This window comes from Nicotiana tabacum, chromosome 22, assembly GCF_000715075.1.
Source record: "Nicotiana tabacum cultivar K326 chromosome 22, ASM71507v2, whole genome shotgun sequence".
Taxonomy (NCBI): domain Eukaryota; kingdom Viridiplantae; phylum Streptophyta; class Magnoliopsida; order Solanales; family Solanaceae; genus Nicotiana; species Nicotiana tabacum.
This window is the reverse complement of record NC_134101.1, coordinates 5,050,850-5,070,682: the sequence shown is the minus strand read 5'-3', so window position 1 is coordinate 5,070,682 and position 19,833 is coordinate 5,050,850. Positions and strand designations below refer to the sequence as shown.

Below are 19,833 nucleotides of genomic sequence, written 5' to 3'. Positions count from 1 at the left end.
ACATTATGAATGTAACTTGTGATGACATTTGCCAACTTTTGTTCCAGAACTCGCTTGACTTCAAAATATAACACACGACTAAAATAAATCATAACATAACCTCCTTATCATGTTAAGAACCTTATTATCACCCAAAAGAACATGTTATAACATTCCCAACTTGTCGACATTCGACGAAACTTATTTTCTTCAATTTGCTTAGCTCCTAAGTCTTTCAACCCTCTTGGTAGTTGTTATCCATGATCTTAAAGATTTGTACTCTCCAAGGTAACATGATTAACTTACTTTATGTACTTTCAAAGACGATCTCTTTTCTGAGCTTACATCAATTGACTTATGATGTACTCTCACGTACGAAAATATGGGGTGTAACACGAGCTCAAATCTGTCATGAAATTTGGACAGATAAATGATTGGCCAAATGAAAAATACGCAATAAAAATTGACTTCACCTAAAAATATGAAGTTGGACGGATAGTCCCAACACCTGAAAGTATAAATCCAGTGGTAGTATAAATGTGTTCTTGTGCAAAAAAATATCAAGTCGATAGACAAAAAGACGACTTGTGACACAAGAAGATTTGTAAATATCCCGGCATTGATTATATAGAGACATGTTCTCATGTGGTTGATGTGGTCATTTCAGGTTTTAATCTGGCAATACATGAAAAACTTGATATGCGTATAATGGAAATCATTGAAGGATTTAAATTGTTCTGAAGCATATTAAGGTTCCCAAGAAATTTATTAAATATAGCTTCAGCAAATTCTTATGTGAATTAGAGCGATCATGGCGTACATAATTTGTTTTTGTGTCTTGTGCAATTGGTGCACTAATGTATCTTGCTAGAACTATGAGCAAAACAATGTGCAAGAAAGATATAGTTATATTCCTATATGAAAATATTGGAATACTATTATGATTATATTGCAAAGGGAATCCTTGATATAAATTTGTTTATTCTAACAAATATTGCCAAAGTTTTGTTGGTTATTCAAATGCATGCATTTTCTGAAGTTCGTTCTTCAAACAATCTATTTGTATGTGAGATTACTGCTATATTATTATTTCACAAGGCAATCAATTGTTGATACTTATTCAACAATGTTAATATACTAGTAACTGATAAATTAAGTCACTCAACACATAACTGGTGTGTGACTTTACTCTGAAGAGAAGACTCCAATAATAGTGAAGACGATGATGTTTGTTTATCTCAATTGAAAGAAGGATATATTGAATGAGACAAAATAAATCATATATTTCATCAAAATTCTTTATCATACACAATCTTCACCGAACGGTTAAATGGATGTTCAATGAATTTGTTCGCTTGATAATTTGGTGATTCTATTCAACGAAGCATGATCAACCTCAATATTTGAGAAGTTGGTATACATGATTGGAACACATCATCCAGGTGAAATTAATTGATGTTTTCATCAGGGGGAGGCAAATACGCGCTGTAATCTTTTTTCCTTAGCTACGATTTTATCCCACTAGTTTTCCTGGCAAGGTTTTTAATGAGGCAGCAAGCAATGCGTATTACATGATATGTGTACTCTTTTTCCTTCACTAGGATATTTTTTTTCATATGTTTTTTTTTCTAGCAAGGTTTTAACGAGGCACATTATCTATGGACATCCAAGGGGGAGTGTTATAAAATTTTGAATTATGGTGGATGTCCATAACCACAAAAGGAGTAATGCTCACTACTCTTCTCCATTATCTCCATAACTTTCACTACTATAATACTTTATGGAGTTATGACTGTAACTCCATAACCTCCCCATGATCTTCCTCCATGATCTCAAATGCTTAATGACATATTCAATGATATATTTCTTCACTTTTCATGCTTATATAAAGGCCTTGTAATAGATGAAAAGATCACACAATTGAAGAAGAAACAAGAATCTCTCCGCTCTTTCTTTCTATATCTCTTAGCTTATTTTTTCTTGTTCTATATTATTATTTTGAGCTATATTTCATAACACCACATCAATAATTCATGCATAACTAGTTTGCGAATCAAACGAGCCCTTGGAGTCTTTTGTGTTTTTCCTTTATGAACACACATATGCACGTACGCGCACACGCACATAAAAAGGATTAAAAAGGAAGGCATTTTTACGTAAATAGCCTATTGGATTCATTATTTTTTTAACCAGTATAAATTATACACGCTTATACACCAATTAATTTTTAATTTACGCGATTGAATGAACAACTATTTAGGTTAAAAAGCCAGTCACGTTGGGCCAGACCAGACAGCAGGCCTTATCTTCAATCTCAAATGGGCCTAACCAGCTCAAGAGAGAGCATAGGACCAAGGCCCAGTAACCTAAAACACTTTTTGCAAATACAAGCTGCATATAAAACCCTAGCTCCTCCGATTCCTCTCATTCTTAGGGTTTGGAGGCATAAAGAGAGAGGGAGCAGCTGAGCAAGACCGTCAACAATGTCGAAGAGAGGTAAATCGCACAATCATTTCTCAATTACAACTATCCTCTACTATTAATTTTGTTCGATTTAATTTACGTTTCAATCCTTAACTTATTCAATCTAATTTATATGTTCTATTTCTGCAAATGTATCTTTGTTAAGGTCGCGGAGGTTCCGCGGGGAACAAATTCAGGATGTCACTGGGTTTGCCGGTGGCAGCTACCATTAACTGCGCCGATAACACTGGTGCAAAGAACCTTTACATCATTTCGGTGAAAGGTATCAAAGGAAGGCTTAACAGGTTGCCATCAGCTTGTGTAGGTGACATGGTCATGGCTACAGTGAAGAAGGGTAAGCCCGATCTCAGGAAAAAGGTTATGCCAGCTGTCGTTGTTCGTCAGCGCAAGCCCTGGCGCCGAAAGGATGGTGTTTTCATGTACTTCGAAGGTATATGTTTTATAATAGTTAATCGTTTTTGTTGTCTGTAATTTAGAAATATAGTTTATATTTTGCATCAATTATGGGATGTCATGTGAAAAATAATCTAACTTTTTAGTCATTGGCTTGTAGATTATACATTACACCATGAACTGTTTACTTAATAAAAAGAATTTACTCCATTGAGATACAGGCTTACACCATTCGAAACCTGGTTATTGTTTTGAAAAGCTCAGATCAATTTACAGTGAACTTTTTCATTTATAAATTGTTAGGTTTTATTATTTGAAAGAATGCAAATTCGGGTTTTGGATTGCAAAATAGTGGAGAGCTTCTGAATAATAGCTCTGAAATACTTACAGGTTTTCTGTGGGGTGCCCTTCAAATCTAAAGCCTTAAACAACAAATGAAAAATGACATCATAGTACGGATTTGTTGCTGTTCTAAGTGGATCTTTTTTCTTCTGAAAAGTGATTTTTTGATCCTCTCTTTTGAGCCAATTTTCGCTTTCTAGAAGCTAACCCATTTCGTCTATTTCGGTCACAAATTCGCCTCCAAATGCCATTGCATTTTTGCGCTCACTTTCTCTTTTCCTTATAAAAAGAAATAAATTTACTCAATATATATTACAGCATGGCCCTTATGATGTGAAATTATTAGGAAGTATGCTATTCTCCTGGCAGTTTCATTTTTATGTGTTTTCTTTAGGTTAGTGGAGAGTTCTAATCTGAGAATCATGTGTTGGATAACTTTTCATTGTTAATAGGGTATAAAAGTGCCAGGCAGGTGAGATAAGTTTATGAAGGGCAACAATAGGCTAGGAGGTTAGTTTTTAGGCTAAATAATTGAGTATTAAAAATGAGAATATCCTAAGTCTAATGTTGGTTTAAGCAAATAATCTTGTGCAAGAGTTTGCTATATTTGTGGGGTAAAATAACTTCTCCTTGTAATGAGGAAATCACTTATTCTTTTTTGGTGAAAATATATTTATTAGAGAATTTACAATCTTAGGTAACAAGTAAAATCATTTTGCAGAGAAACATTTTTTGTACCAACTGCCAAACATATCTTGGTTATGACCTATGAACCTTTTATGCAATTAATACTATCTTTATTGCTGCAAAAATTAGGAGTAAAGTGAGGAGTGCTACGTCTTTTGTTCTCTTTGTGTGCTAATGTGTGTTGGGTACTCGAGTTGCGTGTATGCTGATGAAGCTGTTGTATTTGAGCTCTTTTAAGCAACTGTTGCAAGTGTCTTACAGCGTATATTAGAACTTGTCGTCTGATGCTTTGATTTTTCCTAATACAGATAATGCTGGTGTAATTGTGAATCCCAAAGGCGAAATGAAAGGTAACTTAACATATTACTTGCACTGCTTTTTTCTAGACCAAATTACACTGAATAACTGTTTTTGGTAATTCGCTAGCATTAGTTCAATGCCAGAAATCATTCTTTGTAAAGCCAGATTTTACAAGCTTTCTGTGTTATGCATTTCTTGTTTTCTGTTTTTGTCTTGTAGGATCTGCAATTACAGGGCCAATCGGGAAAGAGTGTGCCGATCTGTGGCCTAGGATTGCAAGTGCTGCTAATGCTATCGTGTAGGAGAGCCTTTGAGTAGTTTGAGATTCTTGTTTTGATGGTTGGTTTAAGTTTTTGGATATCAGATTGCTGTCTTATTAAGAGTTACAGAGTATTAGCTTTGCTCGCTGTGAGAATTTTGCATCAAGAACACAGAACTATTATCTGTTTCTACTGTGTGGTATTTACTTTTTCAGATGAATGCTTTAATCATCTCTTTATCTTAATTTTGTTACTTGGATGAAAACAAGTTTGGTGGGCATTGAGATAAGCACTTTATGCCTTCCCTAACTCTTCAATTAGATCACTTGAATACTGAAAACTCCCTCATTAGGATGATTTTGAGATCTTTCAGTGTTGTACTCTTCCCTGCTTTAAAATGATTGGGTTGAATTTTAAGTTTTATAGAGTGAATATTTGTCATGGTTCATCGAATACATTTAGATGAATTTGAGATATTGTAGGAGAGTGAATTGCTTGTTCCTTATTTTGATATTGTCAATTGACACCCTAGAACAAGGAGAGTCCGACCTGTTCACAATATAACAGGTAGGAGTCTCATGTCTAACCTCACAGTACTAAGTTTTTGTTACTTGTAAAAAAACCCATTTAATTTAAGTAATAGAAATGAGTACTTCATTTCTTGTTAATAATGATAAGTTGATACTGGTCCAACATATTAGTGAACGTTTTTCAATATCTTAATTAAGAGGTGTTCTAAACAATAATGCATCTTTTAAGAGAGATTGTCAATTGATACCCCTGGAATAGGGGTGTGCATCCGGTACTTCGGTTCGGTATTTAAGAATTTCGATTCGGTATTTTGCCGTTTATCAATTGTGTATATCAAATACCGTACCAAAATATTTTGATATGATTCGATATTTTTTATTTTGGTTTGGTATGATTTTGATTTAAACCAAATCTTCAGTGTCTCCCCCACTCCATTAACTAATGTAATCCATGCTGTTTGAGATTCCACCAAAGATCAATCTGATATAGAATCAAAATTTTTGTTTGTTTCCTAATTAAAAAAAATGGTACATAAATTGGTGTATCTGCAGAAAAAAAGCTTTCGATGACTTGATATCCCAAACAAAAGGTCAAAAAGCTTCACCTGAGGCACAAAAAGTGTGATCTTGGTAGAATTGTATATTAGGTTTTTAGACAAGAGTATTTCGATGAAGGCACCGGCTGTGGGGACATACGACATGATACGTAGCACAACCTGAACTCAGCAGGTTCTTATAAAGGCTAAATGTGTTGAGATTGTTTTAACAGGCACAAAGTTAAATGAGGCGGGTAATCCGTAATAGTACAGTTAAGTCAGCTTGATAACGGAAAAACTTTAATTTGCGATTCTTTTTATACAAAAACTGAAATAAAGTAAGAATCTTTTGCAAAGGTCATGATATATAAAACACATTTATAGAATATTATTGAAAGTAGCAGAAATGAGGAGGTTGCGGTGGATGTGCGGGCATACTAGGATAGATAAGATTAGGAATGATGATATTCGGGAGAAGGTGCACGTGGCTCCCATTGATGACAAGATGCGTGAAGCGAGGCTTAAATGATTCGGACATGTTCAGAGGAGAAGCCCAGATGCTCCGGTACGGAGGTGTGAGCGGTTGGTTGTGGAGGACGCGAGAAGAGGTAGAGGGCGGCCTAAGAAGTATTGGGGAGAGGTGATGAGACAGGATATGACGATGCTCCAGATTTCCGAGGACATGACACTTGATAGGAAGATGTGGAGGTCGAGTATTAGGGTTGTAGGTTAGGAACTAGTTGAGTCGTGCCTTACTTCGTACCATTGTGGGACTAGCCATGTAGAGTTTTTGTCTAAGATAGCTAGTGGCAATGTTGTGTCTTATTATTTTGCTTTTCAGTGCAGGTCCTATTTACTAGCTATCGCTTTTGCTTTGCATCTTTCTTCTAGATTTCATGGTGTTTCTATTTTTCTTATGATTGTTGTGGTTATACTAATATTATCTCCCTTTGCTTTGCATCTTTCTTCTGGATTTCATGGTGTTCCTATTTTTTCTATGATTGTTGTTGTGATACTAATATTGTCTCCTTTTTGTCCTTTTGTCTTTTTGTTTTTTTGAGCCGAGGGTCTTTCGGAAACAGATTCTCTACTCCTTCGGGGTAGGGGTAAGGTCTGCGTACACACTATTCTCCCCAAACCCCATTAGTGAGATTTTACTGGGTTGTTACTGTTGTTGTTTATAGAATATTATTGAAAGTTTAGGAAATTCAGAACAAGAATAGTTTCTATGCATCTATTTTGTAAATAAAAGCTATGTTCTCTCTACATATTTTATATTCTTAATGTTTAATTAAATTCTAATATTTTAAAATTCTAAGAGTAGAGATGCTATATTTAAGAATATTATGTTGTTACATCCGAATTATGCTTATTCAGTCACAAATTATTTACATTAACACCAGTACACCATGTATACCAAATATCCTATTGCATGATAGTCAAGAATATAATTATTTAACACCTTAGTATTGAATAAGACATCAGTACACAATTTACTCTCTATTTCTATATTTTTAGAATAGAACGTGGAAAAGGTTGTACAAAGAAGGTAAAATCAAGTTTTGCTATAAGACTAGGCATCACTTTGGGACATTTCACAAAGAAAAAATAACCATTTTGGATATACCAATGCAGATTTCATTTTAGTAAGATAGGCAAGTGTTTTAAGCAATCATTCGGATTTTATCTAAATGGACTGTTAATAAACTAAAACTGATTGAAAATATCAGGGCTCCCCATGGATTAACCCAGCCCATATTGGGTGATAAACAAGTCACCTGACAACAGCTACGACGTTTCCAACTATGCAGCAAAAAAAATAAAGTTGGGCTTGGACTAAACTATTATCGAAATATCAAAAATCCAATACCGTATATCATACCGAATTATCGAAATTTCTGTACCGAAATAAACCGAAATATCGAAAAGACCGAAACTGAAATACCAAATTAATTCGGTTCGATTCGGAATCCGATTTTTCGGATTTTATGTCCACCCCTACCTAGAACAAGGATGAGTCTGATCTGTTCACAATATAACAGGTAGGAGCCTCATGTCTAACCTCACAGTAATAAGTTTTTGTTACTTGTAATAAAAACCCATTTAATTTAAGGAATATAAATGAGTACTTTCATTTCTTGTTAATAATGATAAGTTGATACTGGTCCAACATATTAGTGAACGTTTTTCAATATCTTAATTAAGAGGTGTTCTAAACAATAATGCATCTTTTAATGATGGGATTGGACTGGAATTCTGTATACTAACTTTCTGTTTACTTCAATATTTTTTTTACAATTGCACGAATTCAATTGACAAGTCAAATTAGCGTTTTAAACTTTATGAGTGCGTCAAACATTGCGGTTTGTACGGAACAGAAAAAGATAACCTCACTGCCTCTCCTGCTATTTGGAATGCCATGTTTTATTTCTTAAATAAGTAAACCTTGCTGATATTAGCACAAAAATGTTTATTGTTTAGTAAATTCATGGATAACTAATACTTGCATAACTCTAAAACGACTCCTTAAAGCTTGTTTGGATTGTTGTTACATATGGTTTCATAATCTATCATATTGTATTGTATTATTTGATGAATATAATATTTGGATAGATTATATCATTTGTCGTCGTTTCATGATGTCCCGCACCAATTCACAAAATGAAGAATAAATTTGTAATATTACTAAGAAAAAATAGAATACGGAGTAGAATTACTATATAAAAGAGTAGGGTAAAGGATAAAAGATGATTATTTAATAATAAGGAAGGGAAGATGAGAGAAAAAGTAAGGTAACGACGTCACCACACCAAATCCGTCATTACGTAATGACGGATTTAACGATTACGATACAATAAAATTTAAGTAAAAATCAAAACAAACATTGTATTTAATATAATAATATGATACAATACATTAGGTAACAACCATCCAAACAAGCTATTAACGAACAAATAACATTTATATGCCAAAAGTAAAATAATTTCATTTAGTTGATCTATTAATAATATTGTTCCTTTTTAACTCTGCCTACATTATAACAAGCGGGTAGGATTAGAATTATAGCCTAATGGTCGAAATTCCATCTTTAATATTTAATCTTTAATCTTTTATGTGCAGCGTTTGATCCGACAAAATTGACAACAAAATTAAAATCAAAAGACCAAAGAATTTATAGAGGCGAAACTGGAAATTAATGAGTTTTCTTTATTAAATGAAAAGAACAAAATTTGTTTCTAATCCCTAAATATAGGACATGTGTCTGGTTAGTAATGTCCAGCAATTCATTGCCATTAAATGGATAAAAGGAATGCTTTAACAGCATTTTGCTTGTGATAATTAGAGAGGAGTCAAACCTAAAAATTTTGAGGGTTTGAGTCCATTTTCTTGAAATTATTTTTTATTTTTGAGTTTCTGTATCCAAATTCAAAGTACTTTCGTTAATTCTGAATAATACCAAATTCTCCTTTGCATGGATTGCTGAATCTATGAGTTTCATTTACTTTCTTCCTTTCTACTGAAGAAAGGTTTGTAAATCTAAGACCTAAAAGCAATCATTGGCAGCTGAGGATGTCTACGAAGGTGAAAGGCCTTCTAAAAGGCCTTCGTTACATTTCTCAGATATTTGGTGAGGAATGATCATTCATTCTATCATATTTATTTTTCCACCTTTATTTTGTTGGAAATGTTTATTGGATAAGGAGGGTTGCAACAGGTTGACGATAATCATAAAACTATTTTAATTGCGATGAATTATGTTAATACAAAATGAACTAAGTGTAATCAAATAAAGAGAATTTATATTCAAATTCCTAGGTTCAAGTCGTGGGAATGGAGAACCTTTTGATAAAGAATGCTTTGCCTTATTAATGGACCTATTCGATCATATATCAGGAAAAAATAAATGATGATCTAGTGTTGTGAGATTGTTAGAATTTTACGCGCACCTCATCACCAATCTGAACACACAATATACATACATACACATTTTTATACATAATAATAATAATTATTATTATATGTATGTTGATGCAGATGAGGAGAAAGAAAAAGAAATGCAGATTGGTTTTCCCACAGATGTAAAGCATGTTGCCCATATAGGATGGGATGGACCGTCAACAGATAATCCAAGCTGGGTAAATACTAAGTATTCTTTTTCAATATTATCCTGTCCCTCTTTTTCCCCTGTGTAAATGATCTTAGTCGGACTACAGTCAAACATCTCTTTAACAACTTCGTTTGTTTCGAGTATTTTTGGATGTTATAACAAAGTGTTGTTATATAAAACATATATTATAACATAACATGAAAATTGATTCCGGAAAAGCTTGGCTTTTATAGTAAAGTGTTGTTATATAGGGATACTATTATAAGTCTAACTGTATATGGCCAGAATCTTTTTCAACTAGAAATAAATGCTTTTACATGCAGAGATAAATTTAGGAATAGGCTCGGTATATAGGTACAGATATATGTATAACTATCTTATAATATATGTTGTTTTAAAAGTTTTTGTATGCATAGTTTAAACCGAAAGTAATAAATTCAATTGAACTCTAGATCGGCTTCGGCTTACATGTTATTGTGGTAAAATGTGCAGATGAAAGAATTCAATGGACCAGGTCAATTTCAGTCAGCTCCTTTGGTTCCTCCAGGAGATCCTAAAGAGAATCCTGAAATAAAATGGGTTTCTGAAGGTTTGTCAACCCTTCACTTATGTAGCTATCAATCTTGGCATTGTTCATTTACTTCAACCTTTAATATTCTAATTAACACCTGCTTTGCACAATTCATTATATCCAAAAAGTACGCTTAGTAGAATTTCCCTAATAGAAATCCTGCTTGTGAGCAGAGGTGGAGCGTGTGGTTTTGGTCGAACCCAGTTATTATTATTCAAACATTATATTAATATTAGAAAATTCATCAAATTTGTATAAATATTTGATGGCGAATCCAGTAACTAAGCTATGGTTCCACGACAAATTTAGAACTCATAAACTTTAAATTCTGGCTCTATCTTTGCTTGTGAGAGGCCATAATGGGTTATTTATTTAATAATTGTGGTGTCAGAACAATTTGATATATATTCTACCAGTACAAATATTAATTAATTCTGCCTAACCAAAATTTAGGTTGATGGAAAAAATCAGTATTATTTGTCTCGACCAAAATTCGAATTCTCGTTTCTCATAGATCATCCTACTCCATTTGTCATTATCACGAAAAAGTGGTAGATACAACAATACTCTATGGCAACAATACTCTACTTCATCTTGTTTAAACTCTATATTTGTACTAAAAAGTTCATTAAATGTCTAAAAATATTTAGCTAAAAATCCAGTTCATTGATTCAGTTATTATTGTATATTAACTTGATATTGTTATAAGAGTTCATATAAACTTATGCTAATGCTCATGCATGGATTGCATGCTTCTATTATAATTCATTATGATCCGAGCAATATAATGGAATTGCAGATTCAAACCGAAGGTCCAGAAATGCAAATTCTTCTTCCGCCGGAGATCAACCGGAACAACAACCAAAGTCATCACGGCGTCACTCTTCTAAAGAAAACGGCGGCACTGATTCTCCAAAGAGAGAGTCTTCCAAGTCCCGGCGACACCGTCGGAAAGACTCTACTGACGGTTCCAAACACGGCCGACAAGTCAACCTAGATTCAGCCGCCGGTTCAGAATCTCCGGCGAGAGACCTCCCCGACATCCCTAAAAAATCACGGCGGAAGAAGTCCAAGGAATCCGTCCCCGGCGCCACCGGATCCCGATCGTCGAAGTCTAAAGGATCTTCTTCTAGTACAGCACCACAGTCGGATCACGGGTCGAGACCCGACCAGGGATCTGAAGCTTCAATATTGAATTCGAGAAACAGTGAAAGCATCATTTCATAACAAACACAAGAAAATATTAAAATAAAAAATGTAGCACTCAAATGCCTTTTATCTTTTTCTTTTCCTTTTTTTGATAGTTTAGTAAACTCCATACTTGTTTGGGAACCTCAAAAAGTTCTATTTACGTGTTCATAGAATCTATGTACAATTTAACCTTTACATACCTTGTTCATTATACAGATTCCTTTTTTAATGTAAAATCTCTTCTAGGATAGAGAAAGGGAAAGGAGAAGGGAAAAGATGTTAAACCTTATATATGATATATTTTGTTTATTTAAAAACACTACACACTTCCAATATTAGTACATGTTCTTGTGAAAGATAGCTAATACTAGTGTTGCACTAATCTAGGTGTGTGAAAGCTGGGTCATAATACCAATGATATAAATGAATTAATAAAAGGAAGCACCAAGCTTATTCCAAGTCTTAGCAAAAAGTGAAGTTCACTGTTTTATTGTAAAATCAAGAATTGCACTCTTCAGATCTTTCCTGGCAAAAAAGGGAGCCAACCAAAAGGCTTACAAATTAGAAGTATAACAAATTTGTTACTGTATCTTTTTTGTTCTTTCAACTAGGCTAAGGCTTTGACAGCTTTTTCAGCCGCATCATCTAAATCCTCGGCAGTTATCAATGTCATGCCACTTTCCTGCACAAAGACAAACCAGGGAAGAAAGTAATTACTACTTGAAACTGGCTTTTCCTACGGAAAACAAAATTAGCAACTGCACAAAGACAAAGCAAAGTTCATGCCCAGAGGACAAAGTTCCCAATTTACCTTCAGAATTCTCTTCCCTTGTTCAACATTGGTGCCTTCCAGACGAACAACCACAGGCACTTTCAGTTGAACCTTAATCACAAACATATAAGAATCAGCACATTATGCACAGAGACTAATTGCAGAAGGATAAAGTTGAACCATTAACACTTTTTTTGGGTTAATAAGTAGAACCATTGACACAATTATCCTTGTAACATTTCTTTGTTTTCCTTTCTCCTTATCTTTTCCTTTCTCCTTATCTTTTCCTTCATATAGGAATGGGGCGAGCAAGTGAAACTTTTAGAGTGAACAAAATTCTTACTCAAAAAGGAACAGAGAGGTGAGTAGAGGAAGTGTTAGATAAATGGGGCAAAACAGAAACCACAAAAAAGGTCCTAAAAGAGAGAACTTGTTGGGCAAACAAAACCCTCACATAATCAGAGAAAAAACAATACTAACCTGTTTGGCAGCATTAACAATACCACTGGCTATCACATCACACTTCATTATTCCTCCAAAGATGTTCACCAAAATTGCTTTCACCTTCTCATCTGCAGTCAAAATTTTGAAGGCCTCCACAACCTACTCCAAGTACAAAAGAGAAATTCAACTTTTTGTGGACTCCAAACTTTTCAACATTTTAACACATCATTAAGACAAAAAATAAGACTTCACTCTAAAGAAACACTTGTTCAGCTCTTACAAAAAGAAAAGCTGGAAACATGCAAATGAGCAACAAAAACAACTATTCTTCACATGTATTATCAAGAAACCACATATACCTGGCCTTCAGTAGCATTTCCACCCACATCTAGAAAATTGGCTGGTGTTCCCCCGTGGAGCTTAATTATATCCATGGTAGCCATTGCCAATCCAGCACCATTAACCATGCAACCAATTTCTCCATCCAAGCCAATATAATTCAAATCTGCTTTAGCAGCAGCAACCTGAGGAGTTAACCAGGGTAGACCAAAAAATGAAAATTTGAACATAGTTGCATCGAGGATGAAAGGTTGGCGCCTTCAGTGACATTCAAATATAGAAAGCATAAGGAATACCTCACGAGGATCCTCTTGCGAAGAATCGCGAAGAGAAAAGATTTCTTTTTGACGGTAAGCAGCATTATCGTCAAAATTGAGTTTTGCATCTGCAGCTACCAGCTTATTATCAGATGTTTCTGCAAGGGGGTTGATCTTCCCAGACAAAAAGTCTAAATTTAGGTATAAATAGGAAGAATTTTTTTCCTAAAGCCATGCTTGTTAAAAACTATTAACCTCAGAAACATTCTGCTAAGTCTCCAGAAGGTGCTTCTGAACAAATGAAGAAAATGCTCACCTCTAACATTGTGCAGTCAGATTCACAGAAAAGTTGGTATAACTTTTTCACTTGTTCAATTGAATCGTTTCTGTCAGCTACTTTTGGAGCCAAACCATCAACAACCTTTGCAGCATCTTCATCAGTGATTCCTTTGAAAACATCAATAGGAACCTGGAAAATACAGATACAGAGAACGTTTATCATTTGACAACACTAGCATCAAAAGGAAATTGCTAAAGCTTGGATGAAATGAGTATTGAAAGACAAAAGTAAAACCTTTATAATCATGTCGGGGAATTTTTCTGCGAGGTCTTCAATGCTGGTCCCACCCTTTCGACAAGCAATAATGAGCTGCAATAAAGAAAGCAATAGCAAGCAGCTTCACAGCCTTAGATCAACTAAAAATTTCAATTTGGTTACTGAAATCCTCTACTTGATCAAGATTACTAATAAAAGAGGGCAGCCAGGTGCACTAAGCTCCCGCTATGCGCGGGGTCTGGGGAAGGGCCGGACACAAGGTTCTATTGTACACAGCCTTACTTTGCATTTCTGCAAAAAGTCGTTTCCACGGCTCGAACCCGTGACCTCCTAGTCACATGGAGGCAACTTTACCAGTTACGCCAAGGCTCCCGCTCATCAAGATTATTAAAAAAGTACAGAATTTTTTTGGGTTAGGCTTTCAGGCCCCAACACCTTCCCCATGAACATTCAATTAATGAGGGAACTCAAATTGAACAGGTTGTTTCCTAGATTATAGAATTACTCTTGAAAGTTGAAGACTTCAGCTTTTTGCCTGACCTTCATAGAACACAAAGGCGGATCCGGGTTCAATCGTTAAGGTTTTTAGCATAGAACCCATTATATTTTTAAAATTATGGGTACAAATCTAATAGTTGTTGCATTTTAGTGAGATTTTACATATAAATGTATGTTCCGCGTCAAAAGTATTGGGTTCATACAAACTCGGCACCTTAAGGCTACATCCGCCTAAAGGATTATGAAAGCAGAGGTTCTCTACTTACCGATCAAATTCTTTCATAAGGTCGTCCTAATGCCAACGTGAATAGCAAGTATGTCTTATTGTTCTTCAATTAAAAATAAGAGTGAGTTCTTTCAAAGGATCCAAACTCATTCATGTCTAGACATCAAGGTCATTTCAATTCAGCACTAAGTAAGGACATAAGCATGCAGCAAGCATGATTACTGTATCTGCATGCATCAGTTAAGCAACATTGAGCTACTTCACTCATAGAACAGAACTACACAATGCAGCACATGTTACTAAATTGGGTTTCATTCAATAGAATCAATACATTCGGGGCAGATACTCTTTTTCTTTTAACCAGGACATTTGGAAAGATACTCGTGCATCAGAATCACAAATGAATTAATATTTAAGAGAACATTGAAAACAAAGAAGCAACATAGGTGGACAGAGAAACTCCTTCATTTTCCACTTCTTTCACACTTAATTTTCTCTCTTTTCTCCTTTAATAATCTCTTTTGGGGGTACTGCAGGGTGTGATGAAAATTTATTAGTAAAAAGTGAGGTTGGCGAGACACTGGACATGGATATAATTCTGAATATACGTTAACAATATATTTAAGTGGGCACAGAAGTGCCCCGGCAAGTTTTGGAACTTACAGGACCAGCAGTTGCACGATCAAGTATAATTGAAAAGTACATTTCATTAACCAAGGACATCTTTTCACATAGGTAAACCTGCAATCAATTAGGTAACAGAGCATCAGAAAATCTATAAATCTTACTGAGTGCTGTAGAACTGTAGTATCATCATTTGATCAAAATTAGTAATTATGAGTTTCTGACAAAATTAAATGAACTCGTAATTATCATCATCAACAAGTGATGTCAATTAAAATGCCTTTGAGGAAAATAAATGTCAATACGAAATCCAAACCTTGCTGACAACTTTTCCTTGAGCTCCAGTTTGTTTAGTAACAAGTATCTGTCCAAGCATTTTAGCTGAAACCAAAAGGCATTCACAATTTGTTCATTAAGAAAATAACCATAACAAATAAAAAAAGTAACCTGACAGTGGTAATAATAAACTATAGGGACAGGAAATGCATATTCTAGCAAGAATAAAAATGTTATGGCTTATTAACAGCCCTGCAAAATAATTTTGATATTGCCCATCTCAGAAGTCCAGCAAACTCCTTGAGGATAGAAAGCACGTGTCCTTAAGGCCTTCAGTGCCCCCAACCCCAAAAGCCCCTTTAGGGACAAATTGAAGGTCCATCTCTTAACTGCTTGTCCATTTCAAGCAAAGATGCCCATAGATCAGTTTCAAATGCAAGGATAAATGAACATCAGAAGCACAAATGCCACCAGAAAAGTTTAAAACCATATAATTGAGCCCCAAGAGAAAAATAATGATATGCCTGCTGTTAGGAACCTCTTAAGATCTCAAGAGTAGTGTTCCTAGCTAGTTTGCACGAAAAAATTGTTATCAAGTCAAGCACAGTTGTCCGTTCATTTCCAATAAGATGCTAGATATCTCGGACAGTTGACGAAACCTAATGATACAACTACAACTCATACAGAAGTAACTTCATTTTATTCACGTTAATGAAATTATTCTACAAAAATATAGTAAAGGACGATCTTCAATACCGGCAATCTCTTCAGCCTGATCAGCCTTGACAATATGAACTCCGCCCTGAAATCCATTTTTGAATGTTCCAAGGCCACGTCCACCAGCAAGGACTTGTGATTTAACAACCACCTGCATCACCAAAAGCAAAGAGTAGAAAGCATTTACCTTACCCTTAGCTGTAGCAAAGAGATCAGAGTTTACAACAGATACTGCTTCGTTCGAACTACCTCGTTTTGGTTGGGGAGCACATCTTGAATTGCTTTTTTCACTTCACTAAGGGAAGCAACAGCAACACCTTTCGGCACATTGATCCCATATTTGCCCATCAACTCAGCTCCCTAATATCATATCAAGCAAAACTTCAAAACCATATATCATGAAAAATCTGCACCATTAGTTGATGATAAAAAGTTCCACACTCTGCATTTTCAGAACCGTGGCGAATATGATATGTTAGTAGTGGCCGGTAGCCTTGAACTAAATATATCTATACTTGAACAATAAAAAAATTAGGATTAAAGTTATATGCAGCGACAGCGTATATGAAATTTCACAATTTTACTCCATCACTACAATTTAACTGGTTATAGTAAGTTATCAGTTTATTTTTCAAGTTGCTATATCAGGTTTGTTATGAAGACTTACGCATTATTTTAGGTCAATTTAACCTGATAGTGTACAAAAATTATAGCTCAATGCGCAAATATTGCATGTTGGCTTGAACTCTATATTTCTACATGAACATTTTTCTTTAAAAAAAATTATGAATTTGTACTAGATTCAAAACTCTGCATCTACTAATTCAAAATTTCACAAGCCTCTCCTCTCGAAATAGCGGAGTTCTCAGCTACAAATTATCTCTATTTTACATCTCGATTTTAAAAAAGTCACAAAAAAACAAAATTATTTGGAATTATAATGAAATATGTCCAAATCAAGCAGAATATATATACACAGAGGATTCAGTCTAACTAGTTTGGGATTAAAGCTTAGTTGATTTGATTTATAGATTAAGAACATCTCACTTTACAGATAGGGGGAAGGGAAGTGACCTGATACTCGTGGATGTTGAGGCGGCGGAGCTGTTGCTGCTGCCACTTTCCGGCAACTGAGAGAGACTGATTGGCAAGTTTGCGCAGCATTCCTCTCACCATTTTTTCAGATCCTCTACGCGATCGAAATGTATAATAGAATCGGAACCCTAATACTGAAGCGAAAAAAAAAGGTCGTAGTATACTTTTTATGACCAGCTTGTTTTTGGTTTTCTTTCCCCGTTGATTATTCCCTGGTCTGCACCTTCTATAGATTCAAACTAACGGGATTAATTAAAAATAAAAATATCTCTTTTAACATGAAAAATAGTTACTTTACTTTAAATGGTTTTCTAAATGTAAAAAAATGTTGATCTTTCTAAAACATGTTAATAAGGAAAGAAAGTATAATCTAAAATGGATTAAAAAGAATATAATTTGTAGTTTCTACAACAACAACAACCCAGTAGAATCTCACTAGTGGGTCTGGGAGGTTAGAGTGTAAGCAGACCTTACCCCTACCCCGAAGGGATAGAGAGACTTTTTTCAGGAGACCCTCGGCTCAGAGACATAATTTGTAGTTTCTGAGTAGCTAAATTCTAATATAAGAGAATGATTAAGTTTGATTTAACTCTAAAGAATAGTTAATTAAATTAGATAAGCCAAATGTTACCATCAATAACTCGATAGAAACAATCAAGTTATTAGCTGCACAAGATATTCAATAATATAGAAAGAAATTTAATTTTCTTTATATTGGATTAGTACAAGTGACAGTCAAACCTTTATAGAGATTAGGTTTAGATACCCATTTCTGTCTCTTATTAAGAGATGACAGACTACTCAACTTTGATGATTCATTATTAGGAGTTCTACAAAGTAAGCTAGCCCAAGGCCCGGTATACTTTAATTGTTATTCAAATTTTTCAGTTGATATAAATGACCAGAATGTTTTGGATACATTAACTCTTAATATAAAAACAAAAAATATGAATAGCAAAGTTAATACAAGAGAAATAGATGTAATATATAGAGTGTATTACAGATTAATGAAAATAATTTTAGCCCCGGTTTGAAAGAAGAAGAAGGTTTAGTAAAAGACATTCTTCTACTGGAAGAAGCTTCACTAGCAGAGCCTGATCTTAAGCACTTTAAGTCAATGGCTCCTGTTGGATATTGAATGACTTGTTCGATGAAAGAACTCTCGTGTTCATATTTTGGTTGGGTGATGGCATTAAAACTCCATTCATCTTTTGTTAAAATTTTATCCCATTGAACCATTCTGGGGACGAAAGTGTTACTATGTTCTTGATTTGCTTCCATGAGCATAGTAACTCCTTTATTACTTTTGATTTTAGCTTTTGGGGCTAAAGTTGTTTTCATTAGTCTGTAATACACTCTATATATTACAGCTATTTCTCTTGTATTAACTTTGTTATTCATATTTTTTGTTTTATATTAAGAGTTAATGTATCCAAAATATTATGGTCATTTATGTCAACTGAAAAGTTTGGATAACAATTAAAGTATACTGGGCCTTGGGCTAGGTTACTTTGCAGAACTCCTAATAATGAATCATCAAAGTTCAGTAGTCTATCATCTCTTAATAAGAGACAGAGAGGGGCAGTGTTTAAAAAAGCGCTCGCTTCATCGCTTTAAGCGAGAAGCGAGGTGAAGCGTGAAAGGCAGCGCTTCAGCTTGCTGAAGCGACTCAGGTCAGTAAAAGCGACCGCTTCTCTGTACAAAGCGAGAAGCGGGGAAAGCGAAGCGAAGAGAAGAAGCGTCCGCTTCTCTGTATTAAAATACCCAACCCTATTTTATTAAAAATAAATTTTTTGGATTAAACACTGATCTTCAACAACAGCGACTAGTATTCTTCAACTTCCAACAACAGCGACTTCTTCTTCATCTACTTCTGATTTCTGAAAGCATCTCAAATCATCAACTAGGGTTGTTCTTCTTCTTCTTCTTCAACTTCAAGTTCAAGACTTCAAGACTTCAACAGGTATGTTCTGAACTTCTGATTTCCATTCTTCTTCTTCTTCTTCTTATTCTTTTTCTTTCTAAACGTCCAAAAAGCAGCAAAATGCTGGCGAATTTTTTCCAGAATTTTACTGCCCAATTTTTCCAGAATTTTACTGCCTAATTTTTCCAGAATTTTACTGCCCAATTTTTCCAGAATTTTACTGCCCAATTTTTCTAGTTATTAATAGAGAATTCCTATGATTTTTTATATCCTTTATAGTTTATTCTTAGTTCTTATTGCCTTTCTTATGTGTTATGTAGTTGTTCTTTTAATGGCGCCAAAAGAAGATAGGAAAGATCCGGCTTGGGCTTACTCTGAAAGAGTTTGTGAGACCAACAAGATGGCAATTAGATGTCTTTTTTGTGACAAGATTTCAAATGGAGGAATTTATCATCAAAAAGCGCATCTAATCGGCGGTGATCCAAATGTCGCATCTTGTCCTAAAGTTCCGTCGCATGTGAAGGAAGATTTGAAAGCATTCCTTCATAAAAAGAGAGAGTTAAAGACTCAACTGATTCATGAACAAGAACTGTATAATCTTGATGACGATGATGAAACAGAAGAAGATGACGATGCTTCGTCGCTTCCACCAAAATCACAAAAGCGGGGAAGGATGCAACCAATGTCTTCTAGTTGTTGATCTACTGGCAAGACCAAAGGTCCT

The 19,833-nt window shown here is 34.7% G+C and overlaps 3 protein-coding genes across 3 annotated transcripts; 2 read left to right on the top strand and 1 right to left on the bottom strand.

Annotated features, from left to right (window-relative positions):
* The first annotated feature begins 2,405 nt into the window (after positions 1-2,405).
* LOC107768301 (60S ribosomal protein L23) lies at positions 2,406-4,886 on the top strand. Its single transcript, NM_001425768.1, has 4 exons — positions 2,406-2,475; positions 2,609-2,893; positions 4,194-4,235; positions 4,405-4,886. The coding sequence occupies exons 1-4, from the start codon at positions 2,463-2,465 to the stop codon at positions 4,485-4,487; spliced, it is 423 nt and encodes a 140-aa protein (NP_001412697.1). The 5' UTR covers positions 2,406-2,462; the 3' UTR covers positions 4,488-4,886.
* Positions 4,887-8,993: 4,107 nt separating this feature from the next.
* Positions 8,994-11,610, top strand: LOC107768303 (uncharacterized). The gene is made up of 4 exons (XM_016587425.2): positions 8,994-9,139; positions 9,547-9,647; positions 10,112-10,208; positions 10,990-11,610. Exons 1-4 carry the CDS (start codon positions 9,082-9,084, stop codon positions 11,415-11,417), a joined length of 684 nt encoding a protein of 227 aa, XP_016442911.1. The 5' UTR covers positions 8,994-9,081; the 3' UTR covers positions 11,418-11,610.
* A 378-nt stretch (positions 11,611-11,988) lies between these two features.
* Positions 11,989-17,266, bottom strand: LOC107768302 (succinyl-CoA ligase [ADP-forming] subunit beta, mitochondrial-like). Its single transcript, NM_001324974.1, is given in 12 exon segments — positions 11,989-12,063; positions 12,193-12,264; positions 12,634-12,756; positions 12,957-13,121; positions 13,233-13,367; positions 13,510-13,662; positions 13,768-13,842; positions 15,137-15,214; positions 15,414-15,478; positions 16,130-16,241; positions 16,340-16,450; positions 17,165-17,266. Coding segments are annotated over 12 exon segments (1,266 nt in total).
* Positions 17,267-19,833: the final 2,567 nt, after the last annotated feature.